This window comes from Onychomys torridus, chromosome 5 (assembly GCF_903995425.1).
Source record: "Onychomys torridus chromosome 5, mOncTor1.1, whole genome shotgun sequence".
NCBI lineage: Eukaryota > Metazoa > Chordata > Mammalia > Rodentia > Cricetidae > Onychomys > Onychomys torridus.
In genome coordinates this window covers 45,060,973-45,087,675 of record NC_050447.1, presented here as the reverse complement: position 1 = coordinate 45,087,675, position 26,703 = coordinate 45,060,973, and the positions used below count along the sequence as shown (strand labels likewise).

The 26,703-nt window shown below is 46.1% G+C and overlaps 2 protein-coding genes across 3 annotated transcripts in view; both read left to right on the top strand.

Moving 5' to 3' along the window:
• Positions 1-13,340, top strand: part of Pkd1l2 (polycystin 1 like 2) — an 89,859-nt gene extending 76,519 nt beyond the window's left edge. For both annotated transcript variants that reach the window (XM_036189092.1, XM_036189091.1), the window contains 7 exons: positions 408-541; positions 2,367-2,494; positions 4,463-4,623; positions 9,615-9,825; positions 10,728-10,829; positions 11,295-11,426; positions 13,179-13,340. In XM_036189092.1, coding sequence (XP_036044985.1) covers positions 408-541; positions 2,367-2,494; positions 4,463-4,623; positions 9,615-9,825; positions 10,728-10,829; positions 11,295-11,426; positions 13,179-13,340 — 1,030 coding nt within the window. The remainder of the gene's footprint in view (positions 1-407; positions 542-2,366; positions 2,495-4,462; positions 4,624-9,614; positions 9,826-10,727; positions 10,830-11,294; positions 11,427-13,178) is intronic.
• A 2,591-nt stretch (positions 13,341-15,931) lies between these two features.
• Gcsh (glycine cleavage system protein H) lies at positions 15,932-26,580 on the top strand. Its single transcript, XM_036186787.1, has 5 exons — positions 15,932-16,194; positions 20,288-20,367; positions 21,892-21,955; positions 24,915-25,046; positions 26,152-26,580. The coding sequence occupies exons 1-5, from the start codon at positions 16,056-16,058 to the stop codon at positions 26,247-26,249; spliced, it is 513 nt and encodes a 170-aa protein (XP_036042680.1). The 5' UTR covers positions 15,932-16,055; the 3' UTR covers positions 26,250-26,580.
• The last annotated feature ends 123 nt before the right edge of the window (positions 26,581-26,703 follow it).

The window sequence follows — 26,703 nt, the reverse complement described above, 5'->3', positions numbered from 1 at the left end:
TGCAGCTACTGCCTGAGACCCAGTGTTTCACGAAGTTCCTCTAACATGGTACTCTTTGACTTCAAAAAGCATTCCACCCTCCTGGAAGGGGCACATCCAAGCACACATTCCTGAACCCTGACCCAGCTTTTCTGATGCATGTGACCCAGAGTCTCACAGTCTGTATTCACAATATGCCACCATGTTGACTGGGGACCTCCTTTGACAAACTCTGTTCTAATGCTCAGGAGACCATAAGCCAACAACACCATGTGGCTGGCAAATGGTGACTGTCCCCAGGAGCTAGCTGTGTGGCCAGGGAGCAGAGCAGAGTAGAAGGTGTAGACAGTAAGCCTGAGCCTCATGCAGTGGTTTATGGGCAGGGAGCCTCCTGAGAAAGAGGACACCCAAGCACTCTTCCTCCACAGGATTCTCCAGTATCTCTTTGACAACAGCTGGCTGGACACCCTGACCAGAGCCATGTTTGTGGAATTCACTGTCTACAATGCCAACGTCAACCTGTTCTGCATTGTCACGCTCACACTGGAGAATAGTGGCCTGGGTGAGCCATCTCTCCTGGAAATCCTCATCCTGGGTTGTGCCTCGAACCTAGCTGAGTCCTGCTGCCTCAGGGACTGGGGTCCAGGGAAGTTGGGGTGCAGGTTTGAGTTCAGCCTGCAATGGGTCATGAATCCCTGGGTCCCCGAAAGCAAAGCATCAATGCTATTCTAGCCTATCTTTCTTCTTTGCTGTGGGCTGGTTTCTTTCATGACCTTAAGGGAATCTAGTTGGAGTGTGAAAGTAACTTGTCCACCTCTTCATCCCACAGTGAGGAGCACATTGAGCATCACCATCCCACCATACTCATACAACTGGACCAGAGATTCACACATAATATTCACACTCACCTCTGTGATGGGCTTTTATATTTCCTATTCATTCTTTCTCCCCATCTGCCATCTTTTTAAAATGTTAATTACAAGCTACCAAGACCAAAATCAACCTAGAGCCTCCTCAGCTAATATTCAATTTGCTTAGAACTCAGTTTCCTCTCTATTAAACACTGAACATTTAAAAGTATTCAATTGCTATTTTATTTGTTTGCTTGTTTTGAGACAGAGTCTGATGTAGCCCAGGCAGGTTTTCAACTGATCTTACTGTCTTTGCTTCCTGATTACTGAGACTACAGGGTGAACACACTCAGCCTAAATTTTAAAAACATATTTTGCTGGGTGGTAGTGGCATATGCCTTTAATCCCAACACTTGGGAGGCCGAGCCAGGCAGATGTCTGTGAGTTCGAGGCCAGCCTGGTCTACAGAGTGAGATCCAGGACAGGCACCAAAACTACACAGAGAAACCCTGTCTTGAAAAGCCAAAAAAAAAAAAAATTTTATTCTTTCAGAATTTCAGACATGCATGCAGTATGCTGCATACAGTGTATTTTTATGAGATCCACACTCACTAAATTTTCAAGTACATATATAGGATTTTGCTACAAGGCCCCTACTGAACTGGAACTTAATTTTCAGCCTGTCTTTCTGTCACCTGAGGACTATATATTCACAGGCAGCAATAGCTTTACTAGTCAAACTGGCTTAAAATGTTGTCTCATAAGCCAGGTACCTAGGTAGGTAAAGGCCTGTGCTCCCAGTACTCAGGAGTCAGAGGTGGAGAATCAAGGTCTCAAGGTCATCCTGGATTACATAGCAAGTTCAAGGACAGCCTGGGATACATTAGTCTGTCTCAAAAAGCAAAAATAACATTTTTCACTCAAACAATTTAAATGGAAAAGAATAAAAACAAAACTAGAAAGAATGTAAGGAAAAGACACAGTATTAGCATGGTGGTGCATGCTTTTAATTCCAGCACTCAGGAGGCAGAGGAAGGTGGATCTCTGTGAGTCCAAGGCCAGCTGGGTCTCTATAGGGAGTTCTAGGTCAGGTAGGGGTATAGTGAGATCATATCTTGAAAGAAAAAAGAGAGATTTATGAGTGGATGGCAACTCATAGGAAGGTTGACTTGCTTGGCACATTGGCCATTCAATGATCTTCCGGGAAGCTCTGTGGAGGAAACAGCATTAATGAGCAACGTGGGGAGGCTGGTAGAAGATTCTGGGTGGATGGGATCTGCAGAGGTGCTGTTCACATACACCATCCCCAGGGACTGGGGGTCTCATGGACCTTCTGGGGCAGCTCCTTCTGTCCCTTCTGGACTGTCCACTGTCATTGGCAGCCTGCCCGTGTCTAATTTGTCCATTGTATCTCCCTGTCCTAAGGATATTAGTCTTCTCCTTGCCAACCTGGAGAGGGCTTGAGTTCTGTGATATGAGTCTGGGCAGAAGCTGGGGCTCCAACAGGCAGGTGAACAGAGGCACTTTTCTCCCCAGGTACCTTCTTCTCACACGCGGCCCTGCAAAGCCTGCGCCTGTACCCCTTCATGGATGGCTGGCACCCCTTCGTGGTAGCAGCTGAGCTCATTTACTTCCTCTTCCTCTCCTACTATATGGTGGTGCAGGTGAGGGGTATGAGGGCTCAGTGGGCAGAGATGGATGGACTCATCATTTTGCCTTCCCACCTCCTATGGTGGGGCCTGAAGTAGGAGGGAAGGGTATTTTTTTGTTTTTGTTTTTGTTTTTGTTTTTGTTTTTGTTTTTTTTGCCCCAGGTGCTTGGCAAGCAAACCTTCTGTTGGTCCTGAGAGCCCATCCAGGCTGTTGCAGGAAGGACCAGGGTTGGTCCTTCCTAGGGTAGGTGGATCTGGGTCGGTCTTATGGCTTCTGACTTTAACCTTCCCAAAAGTCTTAGGTTAAGGGATGTATCTTAGTTAGGGTTTCTATTGCTGTGAAGAGACACCATGACTTGGCAACTCTTATAAAAAAAAATCAGGGCTGGCTTACAGTTCAGAGGTTTAGTCCATTATCATCATGGTGGAACATAGTGGCATGCAGGTAGACATGGTGCTGGAGAAGGAGCTGAGAGTTAACACATCTTGATCTGCAAGCAACAGGAAGTGCTCTGAGACACTGGGCATGCCTCGAGTGTATATGAGACCTCAAAGGCTACCCCCTCAGTGATGCACTTCCTCCAACAAGACCACACCTACTCCAACAAAGCCACACCTCCTAATAGTGCCTCTCCCTATAAGCTTATAAGGGCCAATTATATTCCAGCTACCACAGATGTTATGTTCTTTCTAAACAAGAGAAAGTCCTCTTGGCTCCAGCATTCAGAGGAAGACACAAAGGCCCAGACACCTTATTTACCAAGATCAACTGGATCCAAGGCCACCTACATGTGGGACAAGTGTTTATCAGTGAGCTACATTCTCAGCCCCCAAATCCAAAACTTGAATTGAGACCCAGAGTCTATCACCTGACCTTCACCCTAACCTCCCATGATTCAACATGAGCTCTTACAGCAGGGCACCTAACTGGATGTGGCACATACCTGTAATCCCAGAACTTGGGAAGCAGAGGCAGGAAGATTGTCAGTGCAAGGACAGCCTGGCCTGCAGAGCTAAAAGACCCTATCTTTTCGTTTGTTCGTTTGGTTTTTTTGGTTTTTTGAGACAGGGTTTCTCTGTGTAGTTTTGGTGCCTGTCCTGGATCTCGCTCTTCTAGATAAGGCTGGTCTTGAACTCACAGAGATCTGCCTGCCTCTGCCTCCTGAGTGCTGGGATTAAAAGCGTGTGCCACCACTGCCTGGCAAGAACCTATCTTAAGAAAAAGTAGAAGATGGCTGTTGTGGAATATTATTTTAACTCTGTAAAGATGTTAAAGTAATGTGTTGCATTTGTTTATGTTGCAGAATATTACTTTAACTATGCAAAGGTATACTGCTTTTGTTTATGCTGCACTTGTTGAATTAGGTAACGATGTGTCGCTGTTTCACCTTGCCTGCCTGAGGTCTAATAAAAAGCTGAACAGCCAATAGCTCAGCAGAGGAGGGATGGACAGGGCTGGCGGGCAGAGAGAATAAGTAGAGAAGGAAGAAGAGAAGGAGGGAGAAAGAAAGGGAGACTCCTGGGCTAGGCAGCCAGGCAGCTGCCAGACAGACAGACATGGAATAGACATACAGAATGAAAAAAACCTAGATGAAGAGAAACAGGTTAAGTTATAAGAATTAGTGGGACAAGCATAAGATAAGGCTGAGCATTCATAACTAATAATAAGTCTCAGTGTCATGATTTGGGAGCTGGATGGTGGCCTAAAAGAAAGCCTGCTATACATGGCTGATGATATAACTCAGTGGCAGACTGCTTGCCTAGAATGCTTAAGGCCCCTGGCTCAGTCCCCAGTAGCACACACATACACGTACATGCACACATTCTTAGCTACTGTATTTACAGCACAAGTCTGGCAGCTGAGTGGGATCTCCGGGGACTCTCTGTATGCGGGGCAGGGTAACACCATGCCAGAGGTCTTTGGTTTGAAGGAGTAGACACTGCCATAGCCTTAGGCAGAATCTCTGGACCCTTTTCCCAGGGCAAGCTCATGAGGAAGCAGAAGTGGGGTTACTTTTGCAGCAAGTGGAATCTTCTCGAACTGACCATCATCCTCACCAGCTGGAGCGCCCTGGTGGTGTTTGTGAAGAGGGCTATCCTGGCAGATCGTGACCTCCAGCGCTACCGGAAGCACAGGGGCGAGTATGTAGCTGCTTCTTGGCTTCCCCGGCCCTCTCCTACCTCTCCTTCCTATAGCTCCTTCAGGGGAAGGTTTTGGAAACCCTGCCAGCCCTGAGTGGAAATGGAGGGCAGTCCTCGAAGATATAACCTCAGCTGCTCTTAGATTCACCCTCAGGGTCTGGAACTTACAAAATTGGAAAGGTTTCTTTTATTTTGTATTTAAAATTAGCATGTATTAATTACTAAAATTATACATTTGTTATAAATACAAAATAATGGGTTTCATTGTGGCACTTTCATACATGCATTTAATACACTTTGATCATATTCAAAACACACACACACACACACACACACACACACACACACACACACACACCATTACCCTCTCTTGCTGTTCTACATCTAGGTAGAGAGGAATCTTTACAAATACAAAATACAGTAACAGGGCTGGAAGATGATTCAGTGGTTAAGAACATCAGTTGCCCATTCAGATGAGCATGAACTCTGATTCTCCTGCTTCTATCTCCCTAGTGCTGGGATTCCAGACATGTGCCACCATGCCCTGCTACAAATAAAGTTTTATTACAATATGGGTGGGCACACCCGTTTGCTCACATGCTGCTTATGGCTGCTTTTCCACTACAGTGGCAATGTTAAGTCACTGAGACAGGAACCATCTGGCCCATGGAGCCCCAAGTGTAGACTCCCTGACCTTTCCACAAAGAGCTGGCCGCCTGGAGAACAAAGACTGGGTTCTCAGAGGAACAATGCGGAGTTTGTGACAAGTGGCCCATGAGATCACACACACACCACAGTGTTTGACAAATGCGTTCCTTCCTCCCTTCACTTCATACTTCATTCTTGACACCCACACAGTTTATTATTTTCTTGGGTCTTGAACCGACTCAGACAGTTCTCTTTTTACAGTGGATGTCAGAAAAAATATATATATATAAAAAAGAAATCTCCCAGTTTTCAGAAACCTAAGTCAAGTCTGAATTAATTTTTTAAAAGACTTTTTTATTCATGCATCTGTGTGTGTGTATGAGTGCCAGCCACATGTGTGTAGGTGCATGCAGAAGCCAGAAGAGGGAATTAGTTCCCCCAGAGCAAGAGTCACGGGAGGCTAGGAGCTGAACAATGTGGTTGCAATGCTAGGGCTTGAACCCAGAACGTCACACATGCTAGGCAAGCCGTTTACCAGTGAACCACACTCCCCATCCCAGTGAACCACACCCCATCCCAGTGAACCACATCCCCCATCCCAGTGAACCACACCTCCATCCCAGTGAACCGCACCTCCATCCCAGTGAGCCACACCCCCATCCCAGTGAACCACACCCCCCATCCGAAGGAACCACATCCCCCATCCCAGTAAACCATACCCCCCCCCCATCTCAGTCTTAGTTTTACTTAAAAAGAACTGAGTCAGGGTCTCAAAGACTCACCCAGGCTGACTTTGAACTTATTCTGCAGTCTATACAGGTCTTGAACTTCCAACCTTCCTGCCTTGGCTCCTCAAAAAGCTGGGATTACAGGTCTATGCTATCAGATAATTTTAAGTAAAGTCGTGGTTTTTTTTTTTTTTTTCTAATCTTTTTCAGAAGCCTATACAAATTTTTAACTGGATAAGCTTTTTTTTCTATAAGAACCTACCTGATTGCTTCTTCCTCCCTCCTTCCCTCCTCCTCTTTCTTTCTTTTCTTTTCTTTTGCTGGGGATCAAACCCAGGGTCTTGCTATACACTAAGTACATACTCTATTACTGAGATAACCCCCTATCCCAAGTCCTGAGTTTTAATAAAATACTTTTATTTTTTTTAGAATATTTTTATTTGGCTGGATAATGCTTAAATGTTCATCTGTGCACTGCATGTGTACCTGATGATGCCAGAAGACAGTGTTAGATTCCCTGGAAGTGGAGTTACAGTGCTGTGAGCCACCATGTAGGTGCTAGGAATTGAATCTGGGTCCTGTGGGTTTTGTTGTTGTTGTTGTTTGTTTTTCCAGAGCTGGGGACCGAACCCAGGGCCTTGCGCTTGCTAGGCAAGCGCTCTAACACTGAGCTAAATCCCCAACCCCGGTCCTGTGGAAGAGTAGCCAGTGCTTCTAACCTCAGAGATATCACTCCAACCCATTAATAAAACACCTTTTAAGACCAAGTGATTTGCTTCACGGTCTCTGCAACCCAGTGGTCCTCAGCCCTGGCTCTCCAGATGGATTCTGGAAGGAAGGGAGCCAGCCCTGTGGTCCAGGCTGCCTCCCAGACTTGCTCGTGATGTCCAGAGAGGGCACTCTAGCACCAGCATTTTATTTTTCCTCTGGCTTATTCCAGTATGTCGCCAAAGTTGAGAGGCATACTATCATGAAGCTAATTGTCTTCTCAGACAAGGGCCTGGGAATCGTTATTGTTTCTCCATATTGAGCAATTCAATGACATGAAAGGGATTTGGTATTTTATTTTGCTAATTATACTTTTTTATTTATTTTGTGTGGAGGCGGGAACATGCATATGAACATCAAAGGACAACTTGAGAGAGTCAGCTCTCTCCTTCTATCAAGTAGGTCTCCAAGATCAACCCCAGGTCATCAGGCTTGCCAGTGAGTGTCTTTCCCCATTAAGCCATCTTGCTGGCTCAGGAGTAGGGGTAGGAAAATGCTCAAAGACACCAAAGAGGAAGTGGCCATCCATACCAGGACTCCAGTTTGTTCAGAGAGGAGGAAAATTCTGGAAGGCTGGAGACTTTTGTAGTAGGTCTGACTAGGACCTAAAGGGGCAAAGCCAGTCCATGCCTACCTATGCTCTCTGCCCTGGTAGGTGGCTAAAGCCAGCAGATGTAAGGGAAAGCTTGAAAGAGACAGGCTCTGGGCCTGTGCGGCAAGACTGCTTCTGTAAAGTAGCTGTAACTTTTTCAATAAATGAGAAACGTGGTCTGTCTCCCTAAAACTTAAAATACTGATTAGAAGAACATATTTTAAAAGCTATAAACAGTGCTTAGTTGCTGGTGCTTATGTAAGCAACCCTAAGTAAAACCATTGGCTCACCAAAACAAAAACCCAGAGGGCACGGAAGGAGAACGGATTAGGAAGGGGTCAGCAGGAGTGGGGTTAAGGGGACCAGAGAGGTTAATAGGGCTGAATCAAAACACATTGTGTAAAACACATCATATACATGTATGGAACTATCTTGGTGAAGCCCATTATTATGTAATTAATATAAGCTGATAGAAAAAGCTATACATTAGAGCTAGCTTGGGCACAGTGGTACACACTGGAGATCTTAACACCTGTGAGGCTGAGGTAAGAGGTTAGAAAGCTTAAGGTCATCCTCAGCCGCATAGTGAGTTTGAGGCCACCCTGGGGAACATGAGAACCTGTTTCAAAACAATAAAATGCCACACTAGTGTTTAAACTACATTTGGAATACATAGGCTCCAAAGGAGAATGGAAGGCTTTGAAATCAGACACACCTGGATTCCAACTCATCCCTCTCTCACAAGTTGTGCACATCACCAGCTGAACGACCTTGTGCCAATTCTCTGTTCTTATCTTTGAACTGGAGATAGCAAGACCTGCTCCATCTTGAAGTTCGGAGACACAAAGCAAATCAGATACTCACTTAGCACAACAAACAGATGACAACTCCATGCTTCTTTACATATGAAGGCAGCTGGGAACGCACACTCAAATAAGTGTGCAGGAGGGAGTGGCATTTAGTGACCCCAGAGCAGGGAGGTCAAGACTCACAAGAGACTCTCCATCCTCCCATCCCCCTGCCCCAATATATTCCTCTTTTGCCATCCTTCTATTGCCCTCTAGCCAATAATCAAAACTGCTGATTAAAGGCCTGGAGAATAAGCCACTGAATCTTCAAGGTCACATTATCATCCTCATCACCATCAGCAGCACTCCATCATCGTTATCATCATCCTCATCCTCATCATCCCTATCATCGTTATCATCATCCTCATCATCCCCATCATCGTTATCATCATCCTCATCCCCATCATCACCATCATCGGCATCCTCATCATCACTGTTATCATCATCACCATCATCGTTATCATCATCCTCATCCTCACTATCATCGTTATCATCATCCTCATCCCCATCATCACCATCATCGGCATCCTCATCATCACTGTTATCATCATCCCCATCATCACCATCAGCAGCAGCACTCCATCATCATTGTTATCATCACTCTCACTCTTCTCATACCCCTCATCATCATGATCACCGCCATCACCAACAGCATCACCTTCATCCTGGTCATCACTGTTGTCACCATTACTACATCTCCATCACTCCATCATCCCTAGTGACACCATGATCATTCTTCTGTTTTAACTGAGTTATTAACTTATTTTGACTTTTTGTTTTGCTTGTTTGTTTTTTGAGGCAGCTCTCTGTACATAGTCCTGGCTGTCCTGGAGCTCACTCTGTAGACCAGGCTGGATCTGAACTCACAGAGATCTGCCTGCCTCTGCCTCCCAAATACTGGATTAAAGGCATCACCACCACATCTAGCATATTTTATTTATGAGTATGGGGGGGGTGGTAGAGGAAAAGAGAGAGAGACAGAGAGAGAGAGAGAGAGACAGACAGACAGACAGAGCAGGCACAAACATGCCACAGCATGTGTGGAGACCACCAGACAGTTTTCAAGAGTTGGTTCTCTCCTCCCACCTTCACCATGTTTACATGGGGACCAGGCTTGCCCGGAAATTACTTTTACCCACTGAGCCATCTTATTGGTACATCTACTACTATCATTCATCATCATCATCATCATCATCATCATCACCATCATCACCACCACCAAGAATAACAACATTCTCCTTGATATCACCACCACCATCACCACCTGACTGGGGGGAATTGGAATTACTCCCAGACCTATTTATTTCAGGACTTGTTGACCTCGGATATCACAGTAAATATAACCCTGTATCTGGATGGACTCCAGCCATGCCAGTATCTGAGAGGGCTTTCCCATTGTTCTCACAGGGGGATCAGTTTCAATGAGACAGCAGCAAGTGATGCTGCGCTTGGTTACATCATTGCCTTCCTCGTCCTGCTGTCCACAGTGAAGCTTTGGCACCTGCTCCGCTTGAATCCCAAAATGAACATGATCACATCAGCACTACGCCGGGCCTGGGGTGACATTTCAGGCTTTGTCACTGTCATCCTTATCATGCTGCTGGCTTATTCCATTGCAGTGAGTGCCTCCTTTGGGAAAACCTCAGGGTAGATCTTGATGGAAGTAAGGCCACTTGGTACTGTGAAGGGGACAGTCCGGGTTTGTCGGGGACTGGGATTCCAAAGGAAATGACAGAGCTTGTGAATCCAGGATCTCTTAGCTGAGACCTTAGGAAATTTCCACCTCCAAGAACAAAGACAGGACCTCAGTAGAACGGGAGTGGGGCAGCATAGGCCTGAGGCCAAAAGGACGCAGCGGCCTCTCCTGATGGGCTGCTTTCTGCAGCTGGCCCTGCTCAGGCTGCCAATTCTGATACCCCAATTGCTTCGAAGCCTCATGGCTACTTTCCAGGCATTGACAGTGAGCTCCTACTGTGCTCATGAATGAATTGGGCTACCCTCTCCTTGAGCTAGGGCAGAGGTGGACAGGTCAGGGTTCAGTCCTAAATACTTGGACTCAGGAGTGGCAATATTGTTTCATTCAGCTGCTTAACACTACATGTTGACAGTTAACATCTGTTTGTCACTAGAAGAAAAAAGCCAATAACCATCCATGACCAACACTGACTCTTCAACTCTTTCTTATAATCAAGTACTAAGAAAAGGGCTTCTGGCCTCTTCCTGCTCTCTATCCAAATCTACATTCCAACCCTGAGGCACAATAGGTCCATGATTTTCCAACACAATCCTGTGTACCCATTTGTCTTTGACCTTTAGCCCTGCTTTGGTCATCTCTCACCCCAGCTTTGTCCAGTCTCACACCTCCCAGCACTTACAGACCATAAGCACCAGCAGCCCATGTGTCCTTGTCTGCATACCATTTTAATCCTTCACCCCCAGTCATGATCTCAGACAGCAGGAGGACTAGGGGAGGGGCTTTGCACTTTCTTTCCCTGTTCATGAAGACTCTTTCTGTGACAGTCTAACTTAATATTTGGTTGGAAACTCCGTTCCTACAAAACCCTCTTTGACGCAGCCGAGACAATGATCAGCCTGCAGCTGGGGATCTTCAACTACCAAGAGGTAATGGGAGAGGGTAGAGTGGGGTGGGGGTGGGTGTGGTCGCCACGATCTGTGCGGAATCTGTGTTAAAAATCACTCCGTGCCCACCTTCCCCTGTACTATCCCGGGTGCAGTGCAGAGCCTGGCATCACAGGGCTTCTCTAGACCAATAAAACTGTTTTCCCACCTTTAGACAGCCTACTCTGGGGGCTTCTGCTTACAGAAGAACACCAGACCCTGGGGAGGGCCATGTTGGGTTGCAGAAATTCCCGGCCCTAGCTAGAAATGGTCCCTAAGCAGTGATGGGCAGTGGTGCAGCCGATACCCCTTCTGGGCCAGCTCTGGGGTGCTCAGTCCAAGCTCCCAGCCCCAGGCATAGGGCATCTTCCTGACTCTACTCAGCTCAAAGGACCTGATTGACTGCTGAGGGTTATCAGGGGGATGGTGGCTACAGGAGATGGAAATGATGGGCTTTCTTCCCGGCAGGTCCTGGACTACAGCCCAGTTCTTGGCTCCGTCCTCATTGGCTCCTGCATAGTTTTTATGACATTTGTGGTACTGAATCTGTTTATCTCTGTCATTCTGGTGGCCTTCAGTGAGGAGCAAAAATATGACCAGGTGAACTCTCACTCATATATGAATGGACTTTTGCCTCTGGCTGCTTCCTCTTAAGACAGTATTATTGTATTTACCACTTATTCCTTTATCTATCTATGTATTTATTTTGTGTGTGTGCCTGTGTGTTTGTATGTGTACAACTACCTGCTTGCAGTTCCTATGAAGGCCAGAACTGGAATTCCCTGGAACTGGAGTTACAGAAGGTTATGAGCTGCCCAGTGTGGGTGCTAGCATTGGAACCTGGGTCTTCAGCAAGAAGAGCAAGTGCTTTTAACTGCCATCTCTCCAGCCTAAGGACACTATTTTTGAGGCTTGTCCATGTTGTGGTATCTATCAGTAACTCACTCTTTTTTTAAAAGAGATCAAGCTGGCCTTGTAACACACAGACCAACTGGCCTATGCCTTCTAGGTGATGGAATCTAAGGTGTGTGTCGCCACACTGGGCCTACATAATCTTTTGCAACTAAAAGTTTTCACTGTCTAAGAACCTTTTAAAAGGGGGATTAGCAGCTGTTATGAATTGAAATTTTGTCCTCTAAAAAATAGGCCAAAATGCCAAGCCTTGCTACTTCCATATATGACCATATTGGAGAGTAGAGTCATTGATGTAATTGGTCAAGTGGTGTTACTCTGGATCCCTAATCCAATAGGACTGCTTGTTGATATATGTACAGTTTTGCTGTTTGTTTGTTTTAGGCAAGATCTCATTCTGGCCTTGAACTCCTGATCTTCCTGCCTCTGCCTCCCAAGTGCTAGGATTATAGACATGTTCCACCATGTCTAAGTGGCTCTACCTACAGCCTTTAAGTATGGCCTGCCATTCTTATGTCCTATGATTTGTTTTTGCCTTGCTTTCTTTATGAACGAGACATAATTTTGATATGCAGCTCAGGCTGGATTTTGTCTTAGCCTCTAAAGGATGAGGTTACAGGTGTGTGTGTCACTGTGCCTTTTTCTTTAGTTTAGAGCCCTGTCTATCTATCTATCTATCTATCTATCTATCTATCTATCTATCTATCTATCTACCTATCTATCTCTCTATCTCCCTATCTATCTCTCTATCTCTCTATCTATCTATCTCCCTATCTATCTATCTATCATCTATCTATCTATCTACCTACCTACCTACCTATCACCTATCTACCTACCTATCTATCATCCATCTGTCGTTGTTTATGGTTAAGTGTGGGAAAGGTATAGTGAGAAACTCCTGTTCAGTTTCTCACGCCCCAGAAGTCCCAGTCCCTCTGATGCTGGGCTGGACCACAAGGTCAGCAGAGGAGGCGGAAGTGAAATGGTAACACGGAAAAGCGCCACTTCAGGGCTGACTGAGGTGGGTGACAGTCATCTCTGAAAGGTGTCAGGTGCAGTCACCAGCCAAGGCTTCTCTGTCCAGTTTGGGATGGAAAGCTCTGCCAGGAAAACCAGACATGCACAACACAGAAGAAGAGGGCCCACTGGAGATGACATGAAGAACACCCCCCCACCCCATGCCCCCCACCCCACCCACCCCCAACCCAGTAGAGGCAGAGTCCCATCATCACAACCCTAGGACAACCTAGTGACTTTAGGCTTGGAACCAACAGGCTGCTTCTGTTTGTTTGTGGCGTTGAGGATAAAACCCAGAGCCTTGAGCTTATTAGCCACATACTCTACCACCAAGCCCTGTAGTGGCCTCAGCCCCGGGACCTGCCAGGACAGTAAAATCTTGGGATGGTTCCAGATATATCACATGGTCCTTTCTTCTTGCAGCTGTCAGAGGAAGGAGAGATTGCGGAATTGCTCCTGATGAAAATCCTCAGCTTTTTGGGTGTCAGATATAAAAGGGAAGAGCCTCAGAGCAGCAATGAGCAGCCAGAGCCGTCCTCCCAGGCTCTGTCCCCTCAACCAGCACAAACTTTGCCCCGGATTTAAACTGTATATCCACACGTGGGACAAGGCCAGAGCTTCCAGCCTGCACTTGCTAGCAGTGACTCTGGAGTCTCACGGGAGGACTGGCTTTGCTTTCTATAGAGGAGTTCTGGAACTCTGGTAGTAAAATAGACACAATACATACATTTACAATGGTGTCACTGTGTGAGAACCTGCTTGTTCAAATGTATTTCCTCCTAGAAATAAAATACACATATGTGGAAAAGAATATTCTCTATGGAACAATTAATTCACCAGTTTGATCGTTGACAGTTGCCTTTGAATGATTCCCAAAACTTCTCCAAGTGCTAATAGGTGTCCTGTTAGCTTCCTGGGACCAAGAATGACAAACTGAGTGACTTAAAAATCAGAAAGAGTGCTGGGTGCTGGTGGCTCAACCTTTAATCCCAGCACTCAGGAGGCAGAGGCAAATGGATCTCTGTAAATTCCTGGCCAGCCTGGTCTACTGAGCGAGTTCCAGGACAACCAGGAACCTTGTCTCAGAAAACCAAAAACCAAACCAAAACAAACAAACAAAAACCACAAACCAGGAAGAGCACTATTATTCTCTAGGGTTTTGTTTTTGTTTTGTTTCCTTGAGGCAAGATTTCTCAGTATAGCCCTGGATGTCCCGGAATTCTCTTTGTAGATCAGGCTGACCTTGAACTCAGAGATCAGCCTGCCTCTGCCTCCAAATGCTGGGATCAAACGAGTGCGCTACCACATCTAGCTCCTCTAGGGGTCTTGATTGGTTTTGTTTTCACTGCTAAAAATTAAGAAGCCGGAAACAGTCTCTACAGGTGGCATCTGAGAAATCTTGGACACAGTAAACAGGAACAAACAGAAATCAGCAATTGAAAGAAATCAGAAGAAAGGTGCTTTTGGGGGGTGGGGGCAGGCGTTTGAGACAGGGTTTCCCTGTGTAGCTTTGTGCCTTTCCTGGAACTCACTTGGTAGCCCAGGCTGGTCTCAAAATCACAGCCTCCCGAGTGCTGGGATTACAGGCATGCACCACCACCGCCCAGCAAAGAAAGACTTTTTATTGGGGATGGAAAGGGGGACACAGGCTTGCAGCAAATGCACAGGAAAAGAAAAAGACCCTTTGTAAAGTAGAGGGGGGATTCCAGTCTCTTCTGGAGAGCTGTTTATTGTTGTTTGTTATTGTCTCTGAAGCAGCCTCCCTATAAGGGTCGGTCAGTTTGAAGAAAGCCAGGCTGACTGGTTGGCCCACAACTGTTGTGTAAATGAATCCTGATGTGACCTTGAATTTACTGAGCCAGTCCTTACGCAGGGGGCCCTGAGGGCAGGAGAAAAAGCCCACAAGGCCTTTAAGTGGCCAGCCTTTTGTCTCAGGTCCGGAGGGTGAGGAGGAAGCTAACTACCTTTGTTATGGCCCTTTCCCTGTCTGCCTGTGAGGGAGGCATTCTAGCTCCAACTTCCCCCTCATCAGCACCAGGAGTGAGCATCTAATGCGGCCTCAGCATGTCTTGCCCCTCCCTCTTTCCCCGAATCCACTGTAGAGACCCTGGGGTTCCCTAAGCTCTCCTCTTGGCTAAGGGAAACTGACCCTTTTCAGAGAGCCCTCTCCCCCTTCTCCCGCAGGACTTCTGCAGCCACCACAGAATAATTCTGGTTTGTTTAGGTTATGGCAACCCATTTCCCTTGACAGTGAAGAGTTTAGAGAAGCCAAGTTGATGCTGGTAAGGAATGGAGGTCTCTGACTTGATAATCAACCCTAAGGATGGACAACTCCTACTTTCTAGCTGGATACTAAAAATCTTAGGGGGCTGAGGAGTGAGTCAGTGGTTAAGAGTGTTTGCTGCTCTTGCAGAGGACCCAGGTTCATTCAGCAGCTGTGATCACAGATAGTATGAGGCCCCACATAAACTGCATGATTCTCTCTTTCCCTTAGGGCTAAGAGTCTCTGACCCACTTGGGATCTGTAAACTAATAAAGCGGCTGGGTTATTTTCAGCATTTAAACATGCATACAAGGCTGGGCGGTGGTGGCACACGCATTTAATCCCAGCACTCAGGAGGCAGAGGCAGGCGGATCTGAGTTCGAGGTCAGCCTGGTCTACAAAGTGAGTTCTAGGAGAGCAAGGATTAAACAAAGAAACCCTGTCTTGAAAAACCAGCCAACCAAACAACCAAAAAACCGCATATGATCTGTTAGAGTGACTTTGTCCAATGCCTAGCACTGACTGGTCTTCAGATGAAATGAATCCCCTTGGAAGTGACCTTGTGCAGATAGGCCTAACTGTATGCCTTGAAGGGCCTAGCGGCACCTCATTTTCCCTAGGATTTTTTGGCTTAATGGCATGATACTGCGTTAGCCCAGCAAAGCCATCCTTGCTGGAGTCTTTCTCTGGCCACTGAGGTGATGCAGCTTAGGGGAATGCAGACTGAAAAACTCAGTATTTCCATTCGCAAGCTCCCAGTCTTAGTGCGAGGCTCCGCCCTGCGGCGAGGCCCCGCCTCCTCTCCGCCCAGCTATTCCACGCCCCTCACACAGCCCCTTCCGGGCTTCAGCTCTTCCACAGGGACACACCCCTCGCGCGGGTCGTCCTATCCGAAGTGGGACCTTCGAGCTGTCCAATCAGAGTGCGTCTTGCCCGAGCCCCGCCCCGGGCTCGGTGCTCCGCTAACTCCGGCCCACCCGGTTACCGCCTGCCCGGTGGCGGAGGCGCAGTGCGGTTACCCTAGGAACCCCCCGATCATGTCGCTGCGAGTGGCTAGGAGCGCGCGGGCCGTGGCCTGCAGCCTGCGCACCGCCCTGGCCTCTTGCCCACCACGGCCCTGGGTGCCGAGCGCCGTCGCCGTCCGCTCACTGAGCACTGGATCCGCTGTGCTGTCTGGTAAGTAGGGGGCACGTGGTCACCGCTCCTGCTCACGGCCGAGCAGCCTGGGGGGACGTCAAGCGCCCCACAACCAAGCTTGCCGGCCCGAGCGAGCTGCAGCCCTATCCGCGCTGCTTCTCACCCTTGGGATCCTGGTTCTGCGGCCCTTCTCCCTCTTGAAGTAGGCGCGAGAGGACACAAGCAAACTTTGTACCCGGGGTAAAAAGGTGGAACTGGGAGGGAAGGTCGGCTGGACCGGCAGGTAAGCCTCGTGCAGGGGTGACTTACATTTGAGTGTACAGAGACCCCAAATGTGGAGTGCTTAGCTAAGTGAACCATAACGGGGAACTGCAAAGTGAAGTTAAATAGAAGCACTTACTAAAATTTAGCACCGAGTGCACGCACAGATAAACGAAAGAAAAGTCAAAGTGCAGAAATGAAAAAAGCTTTTTCCTAACCCCCGCAAAGCCAAGCATGACTTTGAAGATTCAGCAGTGAACTACAGAAAGGCAAGGAAAAGTGTTCTAGATCTCAGAGAAGTTCTGCTAACGTCTGTAATGGAGTCATTGATGTGTACTGGGGCTGAAAAGAGGCTAATTTGACGGACTGGAAGTAACTGGGAGACCTGCCCATTATACGCGTTCGCACAGTTAGTTGGGAAACAGTTTTCTTTCTTTATGCGCAAATAGTGGAGCCCCTAACTGCCCTTTGTACGATCCCTATTCAGGCAGCACAAATCTGAACGGCTGCTCTCAGCAAGGCTCTTGGGTCAGAAATCTGTGCGGGCTCAAAATGTCGATCACGGTATTCCTCAGTGTGGAGTGCAAAGTTTGCTCCTTTCTTGCTAACATTTCTCTATTTAGTCTGTGACACATCAGTGTGCTGCTGACTGGAGTACAAGGGTAGAGCACTGCTCAAATAAGAACTCCATTTCAAAGCAGGTATGTGAGTGGCTCCCACCTGTAACAGTTGTCAGCACTGCTGAGATGGAGGATCACTGGGAGGCCGAGGCCAGCTTGAGCTGCATACGGAGTTCCAGTATTTAGTTAAATATTGCCCAAAGTATCAATTCCCGTGGTCTGCTTAACTACTCAGGTTTTTTAATTTATACCTTTTTTTTTTTTTTTTTTTTTTTTTTTTTTTGGTTTTTTGACACAGGGTTTCTCTGTAGCTTTGGAGCCTGTCCTGGACTAGCTCTGTAGACCAGGCTGGCCTCAAACTCACAAAGATCCCTCTGCCTCTGCCTCCTGAGTGCTGAGATTACAGGCGTGTGCCACCACCGCCCGGTTTTACCCTCTTTTAACTGGCAGAATGTTGCACACTTATTTTGCAGGGTGCAGAGCCTGCACTTGGAAAAGCACACAGACATTACTCAATTCTGGTTCTTCCTCTTATAGCTGTGAGCTCTTGGGCACAGTCCCTCAACTTCTCAGAACCCCAGTGTCCTGCATGAGAGCAGTGAAGACAATAGCTACCTCAGCTAAGGTCCTGTCACCTGCAACTTGACACATAAACAACACAGGGTGACGTTATAGTAGTGTGTATTACATGACAACATGTACACACAACACCGGGCCATATGAGAGAAAATAGGTTGTATTTGAGAATTGAAAGGAAGGGAATAAAGGGCTTCCCTCTGTTACAGCTCAGTTTTTCTGAGGCCTCAAACCAAGGTGGGTTTTGTTTCTGCCCCCTGAGACATGATCTCACTTAGCTCAGCTGGAAGATTCCTGTGTAGCTGAAGATGACCTTGAACTTCAGATCCTCCTGACTTTGCTGGGACAATGGTGGCAAGCACCACCACACCCAGCTTATGCAGTGTTAGGGACTGAACCCAGAGCTACCTCAGTAACAAGCAAGCGGACCTACCAACTAAGCTGCATCCCCAGGCCTCAAACCGTGTTTTTCAAGGCTTAGGAAGAAAAGTAATTATTTACCTAATCTGCTTTGGTTTTGAGTCCGGTCAAGGGTTAATGGAGAATTGGGATCCTATTGTGGTTAGCCTAAGCGGCCTGCCTGGTCTAAAAGGATGATATGGACTTTGAAGTCAAGTGTACCTAGGTGTGCTGGCTCAGCTGCACAACTGAGGCCTCAGTAGCAACACTCGATGTTAGCAGGGTGACACATATTTGTAACTGTCCACTCCTTATAGTCAGACACTATGTTGGTTTTGAACTGCTCGTGATTGGTGATGTAGTCAGTGGATTCTAGACTTAGAAAGTTGAGTGCTGCAGCCACATAGCTGTACATCATCTTTGACCCAGATCCCTTTTCCTTTATTTTGCAGTGTGTTGGGAACTGAAGCCAAGGTTTTGACAAGCACTCTTCCCTAGCTCTGGCCCCAGTTTTCTTCTTGGAACAACAGTAATGATTTTCTTCTAGGACAGGCTTAAATGATTGAAGAATTTTAAGAACTTGGCTAGGTTACACTTTTATAGGAAGTTCATTTCAGTCCTTAGAACTAAGTTGCAGTATCCTTAGCCAACTCTACCTTAAGAGTCACATTGCCTTCTTTAGGTTACATCTTTTGGTTTTTTTGAGGCAGCGTTCTCTGTAGCTTTGGAGAGAACTCACTTTGTAGACCAGGCTCGCCTTAACTCACAGAGATCCACCTGCCTCTGTCTCCTGAGTGCTGGGATAAAAGGCGTGTATCACCACCATCTGGCTGTTTTCCTATCTTAAAGGATATATGTTACAGGTGTTTTGCCTGCATACATGTCTGTGTGCCACGTGTGCCTGGTGCCCTTGGAGGGTCAGAAGAGAGCAGTCACAACTGTCTGTAGCTCCACTTCAAGGGGTTCTGACATCCTCACATGGACACACATGCAGGAAAATACCAATGCACATAAAATAAAAATAATTAAAATAAAAAAAAAAAAGAGGAACACATGCTCTTAACTGCTGAGCCACCTCTCTGGCTTCAAATCTTTTTTTTCTTTTTTCCTTTTTTCTTTTGAGACAGGGTCTTGTGTTGTCCAAGCTCCCTCCCTTAAACTTATACTCAACTGATCTCCTGCCTTGGCCTTCCCAGTATTAACAGTTAGGGGTCACTGGGCCTTGGGTAAATCAGCCCCCCTCCCCCATTAGTGGGGGTAGACAAGTGATCATCTACTGAGATGCATTCTCAGTCTTTCAAAAATTGTTTCCTGTTTTTTGATATTGTCTTAATGTTATTTTATTATTTATCTTTTCATATATCGGTATTTTGCCTGTGTTTATATCTGTGCACCATGTGCATGAACTGTAGAGGCCACAAGAGGGAGTCAGATTCCCTGGGACTGGAGTTAAGGATGGTTATGAGCCACCGTGTGGATGCTGGGAATTGAACCAGGTTCCTTTGGAAGTGTAGCCAGTGCTCTTAACTGCTGAGCCATCTCTTCAGCCACCTTAATAGTCTTGAACTCTTGATCCTCCTGCTACAACTTCCTAAGCGCTGGGTTCCAGGCGTATGCCACTGTGTCCAACTAAACTTTGCAGATTGCCCTTGAACTTACAGTCTTCCCGCTTCATCCCAGGTATTTCAGATGGTATTCTTCCTGGCATACATAATTTTCTTTATGCTGCCTCCCAAACCCAAGCCTGTTTTCCAAAGAATAGAGTTCTTCAAGACAGACCTATAGTCATAGAATGAACTCAGGAAATACGCTCTGAAATTTTTTTTTTTTTATTTAGACTGATGTTAAAACAGATAAGCCAGAGATGTACAAGGTGTTCCATTTAAGATGTGCTCTCAGGTTCTGTGGTTAAGAGTACTAGTTGCTGTTCTAGTGGTCCTGGGTTTGGGTCCCAGCACCACACCATCTTTAACTCCAGTTTCAGGGGATTCTGACATCCTCTTCTGGCCTCCATGGACTCTGCGCACATGTAGTACACATACATACATGCAGGCAAAACCCTGACATACATAAAACCAATTTTTACAACATTCCAGTATTTTAAAAACGCCCTGTCTTTACACTTTGTTGTTTTTTACTGGGCATCAGACTGCTGCAAGGCAATGTTAGTAGTCAATCACCAGTCCTGGGGAGGTCTTAGCTCTTGACAGAATGGCGTTTGAAGGGCTGCTGAAGAAGTGATGCTGCTTTTCTGAAATGCTGGTCTTCTGTTTTAGTGCGTAAATTCACAGAGAAACATGAATGGATAACCACAGAGAATGGTATTGGAACAGTGGGAATCAGCAATTTTGCACAGGTATTGATTGGATTGTCTTGAAGTGTTTGTACAGTCTGGATTGTCTCCACCTTAGACATCAACAGTGCTTTGGAGCTCTTCTGGAGACCCTTAGGGAGAAGTTGGAAGTCAAATAGGTCAAATGTAAATTAGTTGGAGCAGGAGACCAACCTGTTACCTCATCCTCAGGCCAAGGCAGGAGGTTATGAATTTGAGACTAGCCTGGGCTAGACAGCAAACAGAAAGTTTTTAAAGTACTGAGTCAACACTTGAAAGCAGGGAATGTTATTTAAGAACAGCTGAGAAGAGCAAGCTCAAGGGCTGGGGGTGCCCCTGTAGACACGTGAGAACCCACACGACCAAAGACAGGTGACACAGATAAACACTGCTGACACAAAGAGAGACTTTTTTTTTTTATTTAGCTGGCCTTTTCTCTGTTAATAATAGTAATAACCTTATGTCACTACCCTCATACTGAGATACTTCTCAATTGAAGCCAAGCAGTCGCATGGCCAGTGGTTTCAGCTGGACGCATGTGTGCAGTGAGGCAGGACAGAAGTGTTGGGAAGACCTCCGGGTTTCTGATACCTTCACTGGCATCCCTGTATATCTATTGAGGGGGCCCAGTACAGGTAGTTCATCTACAAGGGGAGTCACCTGTGTAAGAGCAACTTACAAAATGTATGGGATACAGCCCATCTGGGGGGGCCAGTGAGGAAGGTGGGTCAGTCACCCGATGCAGTGATGGATGAGTAGGCAGTGCAGTTTGGGTCATGGCCTGAAACTGCAGAGGTGGAAAGCACGGGGTGTTCAGAACTGTGTAGTCTTGTTTGGAGCATGTGGTTTGTGCCGGGGTTACTCCAGTCTCGAGGTCAGACCTGGCTAGTGGCTTGTTTCTTGCAGTGCAGCTCCCAAGTTAAAGTATTTTTAGCGCTGCTGAGATGACTCAACAAGTCGAGGTGCTTGCCACCGAGCCTAACAACCTGAGTTCGATCCTCGGGATGCACACAGTAGGGGGAAAGAACTGACTCCTGCGAGTTATCCGCTGACTTCCGCACGTTTTTGCTTTTAAAGTATTATTTATGCAGGACTGTGGTTGATCCTTGGGTCACACACATGCGAGGCAGGTTCTCCACTACTGAGCTACATCCCTAGCCTTTGCTTACTTTTCATTTTGAGATAGGCTCTGGCTAAAGTGCCTTAGCTGGCCTTGAACCAATTCTATAGCCAAAGTGTTTCTTGAACTTGGGTCTCCCTTTCTCAGCATCTGTGTACCAGAGGTGTACCAAATCTTACCTGATTTTATTCTTTTTGTGCGATGGACTTAACCCTCCTACATCTGTCCCCCAAGTGCTAGATTTTAGGTATATGCTGCCACACTTGGCCCATTTTAGATGTTTAAAGGGTTGTACAGAAAAGCAAAGAATGTAGCCCCTCATGTGTGAAATACATAGACAAAAATTTAGGCAATGAGGTGTTTGTCTCTTTCCTGTTGTCTGGTGGGGTCAACCTTTGAGACATTTTTATGTTGTTTTTGTATTTTAGGAAGCTTTGGGAGATGTTGTTTACTGTAGTCTGCCTGAAGTTGGGACAAAATTGAAAAAACAAGGTGAGTGTATTTCTCATTTTGGAATGTCACAGACCAGCCTGGCCTCAAACTCACAGAGATCCACCTGCCTGCCTCCTAAGCCACCACACCCAGCTCAGGCCTTTATTTTTATTTTTAAGTAGACAGGGTTTGACCCTATAATCCAGGCTGGCCTCAAACTCCTGCATGGTTAGATTATATGCATGTACCACCCTACACCGTAGCTGGTTATGCTTCTTAGGCCATTAAGTTTGCTTTGGAGACTTCATTTTCTTCTTTCATTGTTTTACTCATGTATCAAGGCATAATTTGCTGAAAGACATGTTTTGTTTGTTTATTTGAGATAAGGTCTTGCTTGGAATTCACTATGTAGACTAGGATGGTCTCAAGTTTGCCACTACACCCGACTCAAGAGGCCCTGCGTTAGTCTTTATGTCTTTTTTTTTTTTTTTTTTTTTTTTTTGAGACAAGGTCGCTCTGTAGCTTTGGAGGCTGTCCTGGACTAGTTCTGTAGACCAGGCTGGCCTCGAACTCACAGAGATACACCTGCCTCTGCCTCCCGAGTGCTGGGATTACAGGCGTGCGCCATCACCGCCCAACCGTATTTTCTTTTTCTTGCCTTATTGCACTGGCTGGGACTGTCTGGAAAATGTTGTACTAGAAGTGGTGAGAATGGGTGTCATTGTCTTGTCCCTTGTCTTAGGAGGAAGCAGCTGCTATTTCATCAATAGGTGTAATGCTGGCTGTGGGGCAGTTTATAGATGCTCATTATCAGTTGAGGTTCCTTCCTGTTTGCAAAGAGTTTTATCGTTACTGAATATTGAATTTTGTCAAACTAATTTTCATTTATTGAAATGATTATATGTTTTATTTTTATAAGACTTAGAGATTACATTTAGTGTGTGTGTGTGGAGTGTTTTCACATGTACATGTATGTGGAAATCAGAGAACACAACAACTTGGGAATTGGTTTTCTCCTTCCATTATGTGAGACCTGAGGATCAAACTCAGGTTATCAGGCTTGGCAGCAAGCACCTCCACCCACTTGTCTTGCCAGCATTGGATTTTTGTTTGTTTGTTTGTTTGTAGGTGTTGATTTTAATCTTTGATGGTAAAACAGTCCTGTGTAATCGATCCCAGAGCTTCCACCCACTGCTGTTTAAGCAGTACGATACATGTCAACTGCTGTCACAGGGGCCCCGAACTTCATCCTAAAACACAGATTTATTTTTTTGTTTTGTTGAGACAGGGTTTCTCTGTGTAGTTTTGGTGCCTATCCTGGATCTCGCTCTGTAGACCAGGCTGGCCTTGAACTCACAGAGATCTGCCTGGCTCTTGCCTCCCAAGTGCTGGGATTAAAGGCGTGCACCACCACTTCCTGGCCAGATTTATTCTTTATGTCTATCCAACCTTACTTTACTAGAATAAATCCCACCAAGCCTTGATATATTCACTTTTAAAAGGGTGTGCAGCTGAAAGGTGGTGGCACACACCTGTAATACTAGCACTAGAGAATGAAGGCAGGTGGATTTCATTGAGTTCTAGACCAATCTTGTCTACATATAGAGTTTTAGGACAGCCAGGGCTACAAAAAGAGACCTTATCTCAAAACAAAGGAAACAAAAATATTTTGCTAGTGCCAGGCATGGTAGTGCATAGTGCATGCCTTTAATTCCAGTACTGAAGGCAGAGGCAGGTGGGTCTCTTTGAGTTCAAGTCTAGCCTGATTTACATATCTATTTCCAGGCTGGCCAGGGCCAGACAGTGAGACCAGATCTTTAAAAACAGCCTGTGTGTGTATATGTATGTGTGTGTTTTGCTGGATTTTATGTTTATCTTAATAAGAGAGTGGGGCATACTCTTTTTCCTTGCCAGGTTCCTTGTGTGTAGCCCAGGCTCCTTCAACTTAGGATCTCTCTTTGATTTTTTTTTGAGAAAGAGTTTCTCTGTGTAGCTCTGGCTGTCCTGAAACTTACTCTGTAGACCAGCCTGACCTCAAACTCACACAGGGACCACCTGTCTCTGCCTCCCAAGTGCAGGGATTAAAGGCATGCACCACTACCACCCAGCAAGGATCTCTTTAAAAAAATATTGGGCTGTGCCGGGCAGTGGTGGCGCATGCCTTTAATCCCAGCACTCAGTCGGCAGAGGCAGGTGGATCTCTGAGTTCCAGGACAGCCTGATCTACAGACAAGTTCCAGGGCAGCCAGGGTTACACAGAAACCTTGTTTCAAAAAACTAAAGGAGGGAGGGAGGGAGGGAGGGAGGGAGGAGAGGGAGGGAGGGAGGGAGGGAGGGAGGGAGGGGAGGGAGAGAGAGAGAAAGGGAGAAAGGAATTCAGAATTTTTTAGTATGGGAGGTGGCCACTTTTGTAATTTGTCTTTAAATTGTTTTAAAACATTATTTATTGGGGAGGGTGACAGGGGGACAACTTGCAAGAGATAGTTTTCTCCTTGTACCTCGGTGCTGAGGATTGAACTCAGGTCTTCAGGCTTAGCAGCAAGCACCTTTACCTCCTGAGCCATCTCCAGGAGTCTTTTTCTCTAAAGTTTTTTGGTTTGAGATGTTTATTTTTCTGTAGGTCGGGCTAGCCTCTAACTTCCTGTATAGCTGAAGGTGATCTTGAACTCCTGACTCTCTTGCCTCTTTCCTCCAGTACTGTGACTGCAGGTGTCACCACCAACCCAGGTGTATGCAGTACTGGGGACTGAACCATAGCCTTATGCATGCTAGGCAAGTGCTGTATCCATTGAGCTACATCCCTCACCATAGTGTCTGCTTTTTTGTTGTTGTTCATTTAGACAGCCTCTTACTATGTATCTATCCCTGGCTGGTCTGGAACTCACTCAGCTTCACAGAGATCCCCCTGTCTCTGTCTCAAGTGCTGGATTAAAGACAGGTGCACTTTAGTTCTGGCCACATTTTGGATTTTTAGTCACGAACCTGATGTTAATTATTTTCTTTCACTGTTCCCTTTTAGATGAGTTTGGTGCTCTGGAGAGTGTGAAGGCTGCCAGTGAGCTCTACTCTCCTCTGTCAGGAGAGGTGACAGAGGTCAATGAGGCGCTTGCAGAAAACCCAGGGCTCGTCAACAAATCCTGTTATGAAGACGGTATGGTGCTGCGCAGAATCCCAGCCCAACAGTAACCCAGTGGAGTAGGCCAGCTGCACTTTTCTCCATGTTGTAGATGAATGGAGGACCCCAGAAGTAGAACTGGAGGGTCATAGAATCATAAGTGGTAACATTAGGATTTGGTTACGGTTCTCTTTGACCTGCTGCTTACCCTTCATACTTTCTAGTGCTTCCTCTCTCTCTGTCTTTCTTGTTGTTGTTGCTGGGGGGTGGGCATATTTGGGTGGTTTGAGACAGGGTCTCTCTCTATGGCCCTTGCTAGTGCCAAACACACAGAGATTTGCCTACTTCTGCCTCTCAAGTGCTGGGATTAGAGGTGTGGCACTATGTCTGGCTCTGGGTCTTTCTGTTGCCCTAAAGTGGTGATATTTTATTTGTATGTTAATAAATAAAGTTTGCCTGGAGATCAGAGGACATAGCCAGCCATAAACAAAAGTCAGACAGTGGTAGCACACGTCCTTAATCTGATCACATGGCAAGCAGAGTCTCTGTGTGTTCAAGGACACACTAAGGAAAAACCAAGTGTGACCTTTAATCCCAGTACCAACCATAGAGACCTGGAGGTCTGTACAGGCAGGCGGTGACAAGGAAGTGAGGTAGCTGGGCTAAGAGCCAATGAGAGGGCAGAACAACAAGGCAATAAAGGCACGGTTAGACGGGAAGAAGCGCTACCATGGCGTGGTGGGCTAAGGTCAGCTGGTGGCTCTCACTATTTCTCTGATCTCTATGGTTTGCACCCCTATATGTGGCTCTGTGTTTCTTATTTAATAAGACTGTTTAGGAATTCGTCTACACCCTAATCGTTATAGTGCTTGGTACACCTTTTTAAAAATTAGAAATTAAATTTGTGTGTGTGTATGTACAAGTACTCTTAATTGCTGAGTCATCATCTCCCCAGCCCCAAGATTTTATTAAAAAATATTGTAATTAAATATATATATCATGTTTATATATATACTGTGTTAGGATATTTACATTTGACTGCAGGTACCTTCAGAGGCCAGAGGAGGGGATTGAGTCCCCTGGAGCTGGAGTTTAACTTTTGCAAAAGGCAATTTGAAATGAAATTTTGTTTTGGTTACAGGTTGGCTGATCAAGATGGCACTGAGTGACCCTTCAGAGCTGGATGAATTAATGAGTGAAGAAGCATATGAGAAATATGTGAAGTCCATTGAGGAGTGAACATTGCACCCTGACTCCCAAATAAAACTGGGAAGTAACCTGCTCCAGCATGCTTGTCTTAAATTAGTGGAGAATAGAAGATTTGAAATAACTTTTAGCAATACTGATGGAAAGAAACTATTCTCAACAGTGCTACTGAAAAAACCCAACTTCCTGATGGGTGCAAATAAACACAATGTACATGTTTTTAATAATGCCCATACTAGGTATTTAGACTAGGGGTTAAGCTCTGGTGTTTTGCATTCTTGAGATCATCTATGCTGGGTTTGGTGACGAACTACCCTTTAATCCCAGCACTCAACAAGCAGATCTCTTGTTAGTTTGAGGTCAGCCTGGTCTACTAACAAGTTTCAGGCCAGCCAGAGTTACATGGTGAGACCCGAGCAAGTGATTATAAGAATTCCATAATTCAGGATAACAGTGTTGTAAATCTCCCATAATATTGTAACTTGCC

Excerpts from the sequence above, each read along its gene's own strand:
- Gcsh (XM_036186787.1), top strand. The coding sequence starts at position 16,056 with ATGTCGCTGCGAGTGGCTAGGAGCGCGCGGGCCGTGGCCTGCAGCCTG. Across the intron at positions 21,956-24,914 it reads GACAAAATTGAAAAAACAAG|ATGAGTTTGGTGCTCTGGAG; the intron begins GTGAGTGTATTT and ends GTTCCCTTTTAG. Across the intron at positions 25,047-26,151 it reads CAAATCCTGTTATGAAGACG|GTTGGCTGATCAAGATGGCA; the intron begins GTATGGTGCTGC and ends TTTTGGTTACAG.